At 38.2% G+C, this 14,379-nt stretch overlaps 1 protein-coding gene across 7 annotated transcripts in view; it reads right to left on the bottom strand.

Moving 5' to 3' along the window:
- TPP2 (tripeptidyl peptidase 2) overlaps positions 1–14,379 on the bottom strand; it is a 75,762-nt gene that overhangs the window by 40,658 nt on the left and 20,725 nt on the right. For all 7 annotated transcript variants that reach the window (XR_011428080.1, XR_011428079.1, XR_002801098.2 and 4 more), the window contains exons 6-9: positions 7,708–7,871; positions 4,075–4,229; positions 3,339–3,415; positions 1,113–1,240 (exon numbers count right to left, since the gene is read on the bottom strand). Coding sequence is in view for 2 of the 7 variants with exons in the window: in XM_023621801.2 (XP_023477569.2) it covers positions 1,113–1,240; positions 3,339–3,415; positions 4,075–4,229; positions 7,708–7,871 (524 nt within the window). In the remaining 5 variants the exon portion in view is untranslated. The remainder of the gene's footprint in view (positions 1–1,112; positions 1,241–3,338; positions 3,416–4,074; positions 4,230–7,707; positions 7,872–14,379) is intronic.

Raw genomic sequence — 14,379 nt, 5'->3', positions numbered from 1 at the left:
AACCAAACTAAGTGCCCAGCAACTGCTAATTGGATAAAGAAGATATGGTGTATATATATACAAAGGACTACTACTCAGCCATAAAAAAGGAGAAAATCGTCCCATTCACAACAACATGGATGGACCTTGAGGGTATTATGTTAAGTGAAATAAGCCAGACAGAGAAAGACGAACTCTGTATGACTCCACTCATAGGTGGAAGTTAACACATAGACAAAGAGAACTGATCAGTGGTTACCAGGGGAAAGGGGGAGTGGGGGGAGGGCACAAAGGCTGAAGTGGTGTACCCACAACATGACTAACAATAATGTACAACAGAAATTTCACAAGGTTGTAAACTATCATAATCTTAATAAACAAAATAAATAAACTACATTAAGCATCATTTACTATATACTTGTTCTCTCAATTCATCCTCCTCATTCATGCCTCATATTAAAAAAACGGTATGGGTTTTATGGGCTTTTTTGCACAAGCTGGCAGCTACATACTATAATTAAGCTAATTTTATTATTTTCATCCTACGACTGCATCTAATTTTGATTTCCCATAATTCTTATTGATTGCATCATAGCCTAAAGAACAAATAGTATAAGAAAAGCCACATTCACGGAACAAATGTGTTTTAACTGCTTTCTCATCACGAAGAAGGGATCTTCCGCTACACCTGAGTCTTTCTGCAGGTCCCAAGGGAAGTTAAAGGTGGAAACCCACTATAAATAGTCTATGCTATAAATAGAGAGTGAGGCAAGCCTCCTTATTTATGCTGTTCAGTCAGTCTGGAAAGCCTTTCCCTTGCTCATTTCTACCTACTGAAATCCTCATCTCACACTCCTTCCAGAAAGCCTTCTTTAAACTCTCAAATCAGAAGTAACTGCGCTTTTGTAATCCCACAGCACTGCGGCTGTACTTTCATTAAACCACTGACTCCCACCTACTTTAAACTAGAGTAAACTCTACATTAGCTGGTCTCTACTAGATTTCGGTTTCCTGAGGGTATACTTAAGGGTTCACGGTACCTTGCATATAGCAGATACAATTAACACTGGATTAACTGAGTTTTTCTGTTTGCTTGTTTTAAACAAGTCTACTTCTAAAACAGGAAAACTAACCTATTACACTTGACGTAGTTCCACCTGGACAACCGACTGTAGACAGGCATGGACCGTTATTTCCGGCACTTGAAACATAAATTATATTGTGCTTCCACACTGCTTCACTAATTACTTCACAAATTCTCCTGAAAGAGATCAAATTCCTTTGAACATATAAAATTGTCCTACTTTTCAAGAAATATATTATCATAACTGTGAAAATATTTTCAAATATGGCTTATATAAAAAACTAAACTAAAACATGGGTTCCAAGGAGTAGAACTAAAAACAGTGGCTATAAATAAGGAGGAGTGCATCAGAATCACGCAGAAAACATTCTCAAACTAAAACGTTTAGCTTCCATACCCAAAGTATCTACACCACCAAAGTATTGTCCAAATGTATGGTTAAGTAAATTTCAGCACATCCACCATTGGCAGAACATGGAACGTACAGCCACTCCAAGTGATACGCCCTAGTGCGGATGTACTGTAGGGAAGGAGTTATGAGGTGAGATTAAACGCGGGGCAAATGCTGGATACAAAATTGAATATATGTAGGAAAATAAACTACAAAAGGACTGAAAGAAAATACTGAAATACTGGCAGTCATTGGGGGATGAGGCAATAGGTGGCAAAGTAACGTATTCAGAAAAGACTCCTCAGGGGATTCCTATATCTATTTCTGATTAGTGGCAAAGGTGAAGGAGAAATAAGGCAACAGGGAGAACTCAAGATTTAAAATCTATGAAATCTGGCTTGAGAGCAAGCAAGAAAAATGTACTGGTATTAACTGAAGGAGATGAAGTTAGACCATGAAGAAGAAAATGGAATCAATATAAAAAACATATAGGGCAAAGGACACTCCAAAGTTGTAAGTGTGAAGGAAAGAATATTAGGGAAAGATGACTTTAAAAGGATGAATGTCAGAGAAGGAGAGAAAGAAATAACACTTAGGTAAGTAAGATACTGAAGCAAGAGAACAAAGGGCAAGATCATGTTCACGAATGAAATGACTGAGGATGACAGGCTGCTTGTTACAAGAGTGGGAAGGGCACGTGTCACAAGAAACCTAGAACCAGTTACCTGAGAAAATTAAGTTACTGAGAACAGCGAACCACATGGCCTGGCTTGGTAAAATTTGCATTTTGACAGGATTTTATTAAAGAGTGTCAGAAACTGGATGATAGGTATATATGATGGCTAGGTGGTGGGAGTGGGGACAAGATGATCAAGAAGTAAACACTCTAAATAAGGTAATTTCAAGTAGTTACCACTATGAAGAAAAAAGAGGTGAGGTAACATGAGGTCAACGCCAAGCCAGAAAGCAGGAAGACACCGACGACACTGGGAGGAGGGCTGGGCTGTGAGACACACCGGGATGAACTGAGGAGACTCAGAAACCATGAACACACACAACTAACAGTGAGTTTTGCTGGAAAAGTGTGTGAAGGCAGTGTGAAAGGAAGAGGTTTTTGGTTCATCTGTTTTAAAGCTAGCAGATTCTAGAGGATGTCTGTGTCATGATAATAATCCAGGAAAGGAGAGGGATGATGCTGGAGCAGTCTCTAAGGAGAAAAGAAATGGGAACTAGATCACAAGCACACGAGAGACTTCTGACCTGGGCACTCCTTTATCACCCAAGAAGGAAAGGTGAGACAGCGGGGTGAGAGCAGGTCACAGAAAGGGCACAGACTTCCCCTCTGAGCGCTTCTAGGATCAGTGGAAAAGAAAGGTGTGGCCATCAGCTGAGGGAAGAAACGGGGTCTCTGAAGGTCTCCGAGGGAAAAGAAGGTGTAAAATGGTCACATAGGATGAAAAGATAAATGCGGTGTGATCAAAGGCGATGCAGAGTGAACATCTGAGACCTGTGGTCATAAATTTAAGTGTGACGTCAGGGGGGTTTCCAGCAAAGAGTGGCAGATCAGGTGTGGGATCACTTAAGGGAACGACAGGGTTTCTGCAAGTCTAGAGTCCTGTCAGGTAAGTACACCTCAAAGAGTTCAGGCTGTGGGAAGAGGAATTAGAGTGACAGATAGGCTTCAGGCTACCTGGCTAGGGGAGAACAACGACATCAAAGATTTGACCGTGGGAATGTGGGCTCGAGGTCTAGGAGACACACAGTTGTCATCTAACCACTGCAAGCACTCTTTTTCAGTCGTGATATTGAATCCAGTTATAAAAAACATCTCATACTCTTCATGAGCTAGGCTTCCATGGCTAACAAGTGTCAAAGAACACTCACCCTGAATTTGGCCAGTGAGTTGCTTCTCCATAGCTATAGTTGACAAGATCACACTTATGATTTATAACTTCTATCATCTATTAAAAAGATGAAGAGAGTCTAGTTTAGGCAGCAATTTATAGAAACAGATTAGCCAGTAAAATAAAGGCATGGAATCCCATAGTTTTGTAACCAACAATATTCTAATTCAAATCCAAATTTATAAGTTACTTCTAGGCATATGGTTGATAAATTCAAAAAAAGATAGGGGGAGGGAGAGTAGAGTAAATGCTCAATAACACACGAAGCTCACATTTCCAGAATGGAGTTGGGGAAGGGAGAGGAAGAGGGAATGGAATGGTCCTCACGAAATTCTAAAATTACTAAAGTAAATAAAATCTAATCCATATGCTAAAATGAAACATAGAATATTAGCTAAATTCTTAGGCTGATGGAGCAAGCTGGCTAAGAGGTCTTTTTTTAGTTTTTTTAAAGTATCTCAAAATAGCTTGCTAGGGGATTTACTAAAATGAAAAGTATAATATAAATAATATTTTCATATCAAAAAGCTTTATCCTAATAATTTTTAATAAAAATAGTTTAAAATGAATTAAGCACTTCTGCTTTTTAAAACAAAGTCCTGTACACCAAATACAGTTCAATGTATTCTTGGTAAACCAAGGGCACTTTATAAGCCTAAAAATACCCAAGATCATCAATCATTAATCTTCTGAGTCAACAGTTCACAAATACTCACAGCTCGTATAAGGCCGGTGCCTGTCTCCATTGTGCTTAGTCTCGTATCACCAATCTTGACTGAAAGAATTTGGGCACCAGGAGCTACACCATTCCGTTCAGGTTCTTCTGGAAAATGTCCAGCAGCTATACTAGCTACATGTGTTCCATGAGCCCCTAGACACAAAAAGGGGAGAAAAATATTCTCATAGACCCAAACTTTTAACCATTCAATTCAATTTGCATATTATTAATCATGATAAAGATAACTGAATAAAAATACACTCTCGAGGCTGGCCCCATGACCCAGCAGTTAAGTTCACACGTTCTGCTTTGGTGGCCCAGGATTCACTGGTTCAGATCCTGGGCACAGACCTACACACTGCTCATCAAGCCATGCTGTGGTGGCATCCCATGTAGAAGGACTAGAATGACCTACAACTAGGATATACGACTATGTGCTGGGGCTTCAGGAGGAAAAAAAAAAAGAAAGAAAGAAAAAAAGAGGAAGATTGGCAACAGATGTTAGCTTAGGGCTAATCTTCCTCACCAAAAAAAAGTATATATATATAAAATATATATATTTATATAAAAAACACAAATATATTTTTCTGATCTTAATATCTAATGGTATATTATCTTAAGTCTTTTATCAATAATTCACAAAAAATGAAACTCTTTGAATTACATACACTATTCTGCTACTCTGGATTCTATCCTCTTCATTCAGAGAGAAAATGCAAGTCAAAAAGTGAGAGGGGCTGGCCCTGTGGCCGAGTACTTGAGTTCTCGCACTCTGCTGCAGGCGGCCCAGTGTTTCGTTGGATCAGGTCCTGGGCGCGGACATGGTACTGCTGGTCGAGCCACGCTTAGGCAGCGTCCCACATGCCACAACTAGAAGGACCCACAACGAAGAATATACAACTATGTACTGCGGGGCTTTGGGGAGAAAAAGGGAAAAAAAATAAAATCTTTAAAAAAAAAAAAAGTGAGAAAGTGATTGCAATATATATATAAATGACAAAGAGCTTATACCCAGAACGTAATCTTTCAAATCCAAAAGAAAAGAGAGAATCCAAAAGGAAAATGGGGCAAAACACTTGAAAAAGAATTTCACAAAAGAGGATAATAAGGAAATGGCAAATAAATATACGAAAAGATGTTCAACTTCATCAGTCATCTGGGAAATGCAAACTGAAGCCATGAGATACCTCTTGCTAAAATTTTGAGGCTGACAACAGCAACTGTGGATAGGGATGTGCACTTACACTGCTGGTGGGGCTGCAGACCTGCATTTTGGAAAGCCGAGCACAAACATATCCTATGATCCAACAATTGCACTTGTAGCTATACACTCAACAGAAATGCAAGCATGTACACTAAAAGACGTGCAAAAATGATTGTGGCAGCATTGTTTGTAAAATTCAAAAACTAGAAACAACCGCAAGATCCATCAATAGTAAATGGATACATAGCATATTCATAGAATTCATTATTATATAGCAATAAATATGCACTATTTCCACATACTATGTAATGAACACACAAAAATAAGGTTGATCTAAAGAAGTCACACACAAAAGGATATATACTTAATAATTCTATCTATATAACCGGGAAAACACTATATTAGGTTGAACTATGTGAAATTACCACTATTCAATCATCTTTGCCCTACAAAAACAGCAATATCGGATGGTTCACACTAATGTGGTGATAGAAATCAGGATAGCAGTTAGCTCTGGGAGGAGTGGGGGGTAGGTTAAGTGGTTAGAAAGAGGCATGATGGCAGCAGCTCAGATAGCATTTTATTTCTTGACCTGGGTGTGGTTACACAGAAGTGTCCACTTTGTGATAAGTGTCCACTTTGTGATAATTCAATGTGTGTACAATTTGTGATTTGTATATTTTTCTGTACATATGTTATATATCCATAAAGTAAAACAAAAACACTAGACTCTTTTTAAGTGAAAAAACTTCTTAAAAGACATGGCTACAGAGAAATGTCCCACCACTGTCAGATAAACAATAACACAAGTACAATGATAAATGACAACCGACACTGGGCTTTCATGTCTGGGTGACATCAGAGTAGCTGGAACTCCAGAAGCGAGAGCACATGACTCTTCCAGCTGGGTCTGCTGCAAGGCTGACTCCTGTGCTCTAGACAACTGCTGTCGTGCAAGAACATGGGTCCACTGTTACCACTTCTTCCATTTTTATTTTTCCCAATAAAAACAGGAAATGGATTTTAATGTAATCTTCTCCCCCAAAAAATACCTTGTTACCATTACCTACCAGTTACAGGGGCTAGAGTTTAGCAGACTGACCACCCCACGTATTGGTGAGGATATGGAGCTCCTGGAGGCTGATGCTGACGGCAGGAGGGTAAAAGGGTGCAGCCACTTTTTAGAAGCCCAAGAAGAACGGCTTGGGAGTTTCTTAAAAAGTTAAACATATATCCATCATACCCAACCAGTTCTCCTCGATATCAGTCTAAATTAAATAAAAACGTATTTCCACACAGAGACTTGCACACAAATGTTGGAACAATCCAAATGCCCATCAGTAGGTGAATGGATCACTACACCTCAGTGCACCCACATGATGAAAGATGCCCCAGCAACAGGGAACTAGCTTATTATAATAATAATATTGACAAATTTCAAACCATTTTGCTGAAATAAAGCAGGGGGAAAATATGTTTTTATTCTACTTACATAAAATTCTAGAAAATTCAAAGCAATCTAGAGTGACAGAAAGCAGTTCAGTGGCTTCCCGGGGATGCGGATGGAGAAGGGCTGGATTATAAAAGACAAGCAAACTTTTGGGGGTGATGGTTATGTTCATTATCTTGACTGTGGTGATGGTTTCCTAGGTATAGACATGTATCAAACCTTACCAAATTTTGTGCGTGTGTATGTGCGGTTTATTGTACTTCAGCTACACGTTAATAAAGTTGGGGAAGGGGTGGTGGAGTTAGCTGCCCTACCTCATTCTCCTTGTTCCTTCCCCTGAAGTAGCCACCACCCTGAGGCTGGTGTGCACTTTCTTTCCATCTCTTTACCAAATATACACACATATCCATAAACATTATACAGTATTAATTGGAATGTTTAAGAATTTTACACAAATGTTTTACTGATGTATTTTTTCATTAAAATTTATGTATTTGAGATTTATGCATACAGGCATATGTAGATTTATTCATTTTGATTGCTATATAATATATTCCACAGGATGAGTAATGTGATTTTTTCAGAAACTTGTCCTTTTGTTGATGGGTATTTAGATAGTTTCCAACTTTTTTGAAATTACACAGAATGGTGTGGTAAGGACCCTTTTACCTGACTCTCTGCATTCATAGGTGAATTTCTCAAGGGTTAATATCTGGAGGTGAAATTACTGTGCATAAGATGAATTATGTTGATGGATTTTCTGAGGGTGGACCATGTTTCTACTCTTGGAATGGATCCTACATGGCTATGACTTTAAAACAACATCGTGCCAGGCAATCAAATCACATCTATTATTCCAGACCTAGTTCTTCAGTTGGGATTTCTAAATTCTCTATAAGGCTGCTGTTGGCTGTAGGAATTTATCATCTTACCACTTCATAAATTTATCTCTAGTAGGCAAATCTGAAACACAATACCTCCGCTGGTCACAATGGAGAGCAGGTTTCCATCATCATATATATTAACAGAGTAATTCAACATCTCAGCTGTGCCAAAAGAGCCATATTCCTGGGCCTCTTTGTAGTTTCTCAAAACAGTAGATTTACTCAAGTCCCCGTCTTCATTCGAATCAATGCAGGCTCTATAAATTGACAATAAAAAGTAGATAATGAAATTTATCTATTTTCTTATCTTTCTAAAAATCATGTAATATTGTTTCTCAGCTATCTTCTTACTACCCTTTCCATTTCTATCACAGCAGACACAGTAATTGCTTGGTTTAGATTCCTGTTTCATAGAGTCAGCAGTAAAGATTAGCTAAGACAGCTTACAGGACCCAGCCCTTAAATAAAGCCATATACAAAGGGCTTTATAAACTGTCCATCACAAAACTCCAAGCAGAAAATCTTCTACCACTTAAGAAAGCTTAGCTGAGAGCCTTAGAATAGCTTAGGATGATTCTGACACACAGCCTAGGCCTTACTTTCTGCTGCTGCTTCTAGAATTGCCTTCATGAATCTAACAGCTTATGTAAGCTCCTTGATAGATGAACTATACTGAGGCTTGGTCCCATAATTAGAACAGCCTTAGGCAAACGCTTATTTTTTAGGAAAGGCATTTTCTACAGAGTTTTATGGTGGTCTTCCTGTCTGCTCTTTTCCCATTTTACTAACTCTTCATTTTTTTTATTAAGATTATGATAGTTAACAACCTTGTGAAATTACAGTTGTACATTATTATTAGTCATGTTGTAGGTACACCACTTCACCCTTAGTGCCCTCCCCCCACCCTCCCCCCCTTTCCTCTGGTAACCACCAATCAGTTCTCTTTGTCTATATGTTAACTACCACCTATGCATGGAGTCATACAGAGTTCGTCTTTCTCTGTCTGGCTTATTTCACTCAACATAATACCCTCAAGGTCAATCCATGTTGTTGTGAATGGGATGACTTTATCCTTTTTTATGCCTGAGTAGTATTCCATTGTGTGTGTGTGTGTGTGTGTGTGTGTGTGTACACACACACCATATCTTCTTTATCCGATCATCAGTTGCTGGACACTTAGGTTGGTTCCATGACTTGGCTATTGTGAATAATGCTGCGATGAACATAGGGGTGCATGGGACTTTGGGAATTGCTGATTTCAGGTTCTTAGGATAGATACCCAGTAGTGGGATGGCTGGGTCATAGGTATTTCTATTTTTAACTTTTTGAGAAATCTCCATACTGTTTTCTATAATGGCTGTACCAGTTTGCATTCTCACCAACAGTGTATGAGGGTTCCTTTTTCTCCACAGCCTCTCCAACATTTGTCACTCTTGGTTTTGGATATTTTTGCCATTCTAACAGGTGTAAGGTGATATCTTAGTGTAGTTTTGATTTGCATTTCCCTGATGACTAGTGATGATGAGCATCTTTTCATGTGTCTATTGGCCATCCGTATATCTTCTTTGGAGAAATGTCTGTTCATGTCCCCTGCCCATTTTTTGACTGGGTTGTTTGATTTTTTGTTGTTGAGCTGTGTGAGTTCTTTATATACTATGGAGATTAACCCTTTGTCGGATAAATAACTTGTAAATATTTTTTCCCAATTAGTGGGCTGTTTTTTTGTTTCAGTCCTGTTTGCTCTTGCCTTGAAGAAGTTCTTTAGTCTGATGAAGTCCCATTTGTTTATTCTTTCTATTGTTTCCCTCGTCTGAGGGGTTATGGTGTCCGAAATGATTCTTTTGAAACTCATGTCAAAGAGTGTACTGCCTATATTCTCTTCTAGAAGACTTATTGTTTCAGGCCTAATCTTTAGGTCTTTGATCCATTTTGAGTTTATTTTAGTGAATGGTGAAAAAGAATAGTCAATTTTCATTCTTTTACATGTGGCTGTCCAGTTTTCCCAGCACCATTTGTTGAAGAGACTTTCTTTTCTCCACTGTAGGCCCTCAGCTCCTTAGTCAAAGATTAGCTGTCCATAGATAAGTAGTTTTATTTCGGGGCTTTGAATTCTGTTCCATTGATCTGTGCACCTGTTTTTCTACCAGTACCATGCTGTTTTGATTACCGTAGCTTTGTAGTATGCTTTGAAGTCAGGGATTGTGATGCCTCCAGCTTTGTTCTTCTTTCTCAGGATTGCTTTAGCAATTCGGGGTCTTTTGTTGCCCCATATGAATTTTAGGATTCTTTGTTCAATTTCTGTAAAGAATGTCATTGGGATTCTGATTGGGATAGCGTTGAATCTGCAGATTGCTTTAGGAAGTATGGACATTTTAACTATTTTTATTCTTCCAATCCATGTGCATGGAATGTCTTTCCATCTCTTTATGTCGTCATCGACTTCTTCCAAGAAAGTCTTGTAGTTTTCGTTGTATAGATCTTTCACTTCCTTGGTTAAATTTATCCCAAGGTATTTTACTCTTTTTGTTGCGATTGTGAATGGGATTGAGTTTTTGAGATCTTTTTCTGTTAGTTCATTGTTAGTGTAGAAATGCTACTGATTTATGTATGTTGATTTTATACGCTGCAACTTTGCTGTAGATGTTGATTGTTTCTAATAGTTTTCCTACGGATTCTTTGGGGTTTTCTATATATAAGATCATGTCATCTGCAAACAGCGAGAGTTTTACTTCTTCATTGCCTATTTGGATTCCTTTTATTTCTTTTTCCTGCCGAATTTCTCTGGCCAACACCTCCAGTACTATGTGGAATAAGAGTGGTGAAAGTGGGCACCCTTGTCTTGTTCCTGTTCTGAGAGGGATGGGTTTCAGTTTTTATCTGTTGACTATGATGTTGGCTGTGTGTATGTCATATTTGGCGTTTATTATGTTGAGGAATTTTCCTTCTATACCTATTTTATTGAGGGTTTCTATCATAAATGGATGTTGGATCTTGTCAAATGCTTTCTCTGCATCTATTGAGATGATCATGTGGTTTTTGTTTCTCAATTTGTTAATGTAGTGAATCACGCTGATTGACTTGCGCATGTTGAACCATCCCCGTGTCCCTGGTATAAATCCCACTTGATCATGGTGTATAATCTTTTTGATGTATTGCTCTATTCGGTTTGCCAGAATTTTGTTGAGGATTTTTGCATCTATGTTCATCAGTGATATTGGCCTGTAGTTTTCCTTCTTTGTGCTGTCCTTGTCAGGTGTGGGGATCAGGGTGATGCTGGCTTCATAGAATGTGTTACGGAGTGTTCCATCTTCCTCAATTTTCTGGAATAGTTTGAGAAGGATAGGTATTAAATCTTCTTTGAATGTTTGGTAGAATTCTCCAGAGAAGCCGTCTGGTCCTGGACTCTTATTTTTGGGGAGGTTTTTGATTACTGTTTCTATTTCTTTACTTGTGATTGGTCTATTCAGATTCTCTATTTCTTCCTGATTCAGTTTGGGGAGGTTGTATGAGTCTAGGAATTTATCCATTTCTTCTAGGTTGTTCAATTTGTTGACATATAGTTTTTCATAGTATTCTCTTATGATCCTTTGTATTTCTTCAATATCTGTTGTGATTTCTCCTCTCTCATTTCTAATTTTATTTATTTGAGACTTCTCTCTTTTTTTCTTAGTGAGTCTGGCCAAGAGTTTATTGATTTTGTTAATTTTTTCGAAGAACCAACTCTTTGTTTCACTGATCCTTTCTACTGTCTTTTTTGTTTCAATATCATTTATTTCTGCTTTAATTTTTATTATTTCCCTCCTTCTACTGACTTTGGGCTTAGTTTGCTCTTCTTTTTCTAATTCTGTTAGGTGTTGTTTGAGGTTGTTCATGTAAGATTTTTCTTGCTTATAGAGGTGAGCCTGTATTGCAATGAATTTCCCTCTTAGGACTGCCTTTGCTGCGTCCCAAATAAGTTGGTATGGTGTGTTTTCATTTTCATTTGTCTCCAGATAATATTTGATTTCTTCTTTAATTTCTTCAATAATCCATTGTTTGTTCAGTAGCATGTCTAAATTTTCAATTTTTAAAATACATATTCCATGGGCTGGCCCCATGGCTGAGTGGTTAAGTTCGCACGCTCTGCTTTGGTGGCCGGGGTTCGCTGGTTCGGATCCTGGGATTGGACATGGCACTGCTCGTTGGGCTACGTTGAGGTGGCGTCCCACATGCCACAACTGGAGGGACCCACAACTAAAATATACAACTATGTACTGAGGGGATTTGGGGAGAAAAAGAAGAAGAAGAAGAAAAAAAAAAAGAAGATTGGCAACAGCTGTTAGCTCAGGTGCCAATCTTTAAAAAAATAATAACAATAAATAAATAAAATACATATTCCAAACACTTTAGAAGACAGTCTGATTAAAAGTAAATAAATCTAAAATAAAAAAGTCACAAAAAGAATGCACATCATTTAAGGGTCAATACTGTGTGCACATTTTCTAAATAAGAACTGTGTTTTAACAAGCTCAGTCAGTCAATCATAATTGCTACAATGAATTAACGGAAGTCCACTAGTATAGTACAGATAAGATACTTACTATAAATACTAAGGCATATATTTCATTAACAAACTACGACAATTTAGAAAGAAGGATCTCTGAAATTGTTGGTTTGTTTTTATGTATACTTCAATCAACAAGTGCCTAAAATGATTTATGGCATTTCGAAGAAAGACATACAACACAGCAAGATATAGGAGACTGAACACTTAGGGGAAAAGTGAGGCAGAAAGAGAACAAGTAGCGTATGAAATGGAACCAGGACTGAGGTTACCAGGTAAAATGTACGCCATCAAATCCTCAATATTTGCCAGAGAGTAGCACTTTTGGTTCCAAAAGATAACTAACTGGCCAGCAAACACCCTGGAAATCATCTCTGAAGTCCTCCCCTTCTTTCACCCAGCCCACCAGACGCTCTAAATTCCTAACAGTTCCTCCCGCATCCTCTGGATTGGTCCCCTTTCTTCAACCCCCTTTTCCTACCCTCTCTGTTTAGCTGACTTGTGCTGATCCTTATTGAAATCTTTCTTACTGCTTCCTAGATGGTTCAGACGTTTCCAATACTTGCTTCCAGAGCCTAGGGACTGTAGAGTATGTTCCCTACAATTGGCCTGGTACAGAGAAGGTACTCAAGTATTTGCCAAATGATGAAAGAAGAAATGCATCAACATCTTTAACAACATTCTCACAGCAAATGTAGTGACACATTTCATAGATCAGTTTCTTATAACCACCATCAACACGGAGTGACTCAACAAGTCAAATGCCATATTAATAAATAAATTATTACTGACTTCACTAAATAACACCACAGAGGGCAAATGTGAATGTGGTGCAAGGTTACAACCGTCTGAAGGTTTGGTTGGCTTAGTTCAAGGAATAGTGGCTAAAACACAGAGAAAGAGAATATGGAGAAGAGGCTGACAGACAGGATCAGAGTACACGTGTATGTCGGGTTTTGAGTTATAAATTCCTGGACATTTTCATATATTTCTTTGTCCAATTTTCTATGGTTTTTTTATCCACAGCTTTCAACAGAATCTCAAAGGAAACCTGAGATAACAAGGTCAAAAACCACTGAAAAGAAACTAATTAATGGTCTTTCCTTTACGTAATCTTCTGTAAATACTATTTCTCTCAATCAGTTTTTGCTCCATATTGAGTGACACTGAGTTTGTACTATACATCCTGACAAATACTACAGTATACTTCTATGAGGTTACCTGCTAAGCACAGAGACGCGGGATCAACAATTAGTGGGACTGTGGCAGGGGGAAGACAGACTTGACACTCTTTGTAAAAACAAAAGCAAAACAAGGCACTTAAGGTCATTTTACCCGCCCTCAGAAACGGCTGGCATTTCTGAAAGAATACAGCAGATAGTGCCTAGATTCACCAGAGATAACTGAGGATCTTAAAGATTCTCCTCAAAAATTCTGGATCTAACTCTGAGATGGGGTGGGGGAATCAGAGCCGTATATGGTATACAGTATTGTGCAAAAAAAGTGAAATTACTTCTAGTAGCACCTGAAAGCATAATTCTGTCATATTTTTCATTGATTATAATAACATTTTCTAAAACGTTATTTGTGACTTCAGATTTTAGTTCATCTAACGTTTGATTAAATTTTATTTCCAACACAAAAGTTCTAAAAGATACCTTAGAATAGCTGCCCACAAACTATTACAGTATATCCCTTGCTTTGTCAACTGCTTTAAAGATCAAGGAAACCTTTTGGAAACATACACTGGCACCCTGGACATGCTGACCCCAAACTCCTTTTCCATGGGACAAAGTAATCTGCAGTAATTTCAGCATCTGTAGGAAATACTTTAATTGAAACCACCTGTTACCCCACCACCCAATCCCTGCCAGTATTTTAGAATTTCCTTAAGTCTTTGTGTAGCATATTTTCTGCAAATACTCAGTTTTTTATCTAGCATTTCTTCACATTAACTTTGCCTCCTCTCCCACACTAAAACCACCTAAGGCTTATCACTGTGAATGACTGTTTCATGTTATACCACCTGGTGGATGTACCAACATTTACTAAACCATACACCTGAACACCTTTCTAATATTACAACTACTGTGATCAAAGCTTTCTGCAAAGCTTTTGGAAAAAATGTTCACAATGTGTGCGCACCTGCATACACACACACACTCAAACAACATACCACAATCACACAAAAACTGCATTAATATTTAACATCATTTGGATTA

This window comes from Equus caballus, chromosome 17, assembly GCF_041296265.1.
Source record: "Equus caballus isolate H_3958 breed thoroughbred chromosome 17, TB-T2T, whole genome shotgun sequence".
NCBI classification, from domain to species: domain Eukaryota; kingdom Metazoa; phylum Chordata; class Mammalia; order Perissodactyla; family Equidae; genus Equus; species Equus caballus.
Note: the sequence above shows the minus strand (reverse complement) of the source record. Positions and strands in the feature narration are given on the sequence as shown.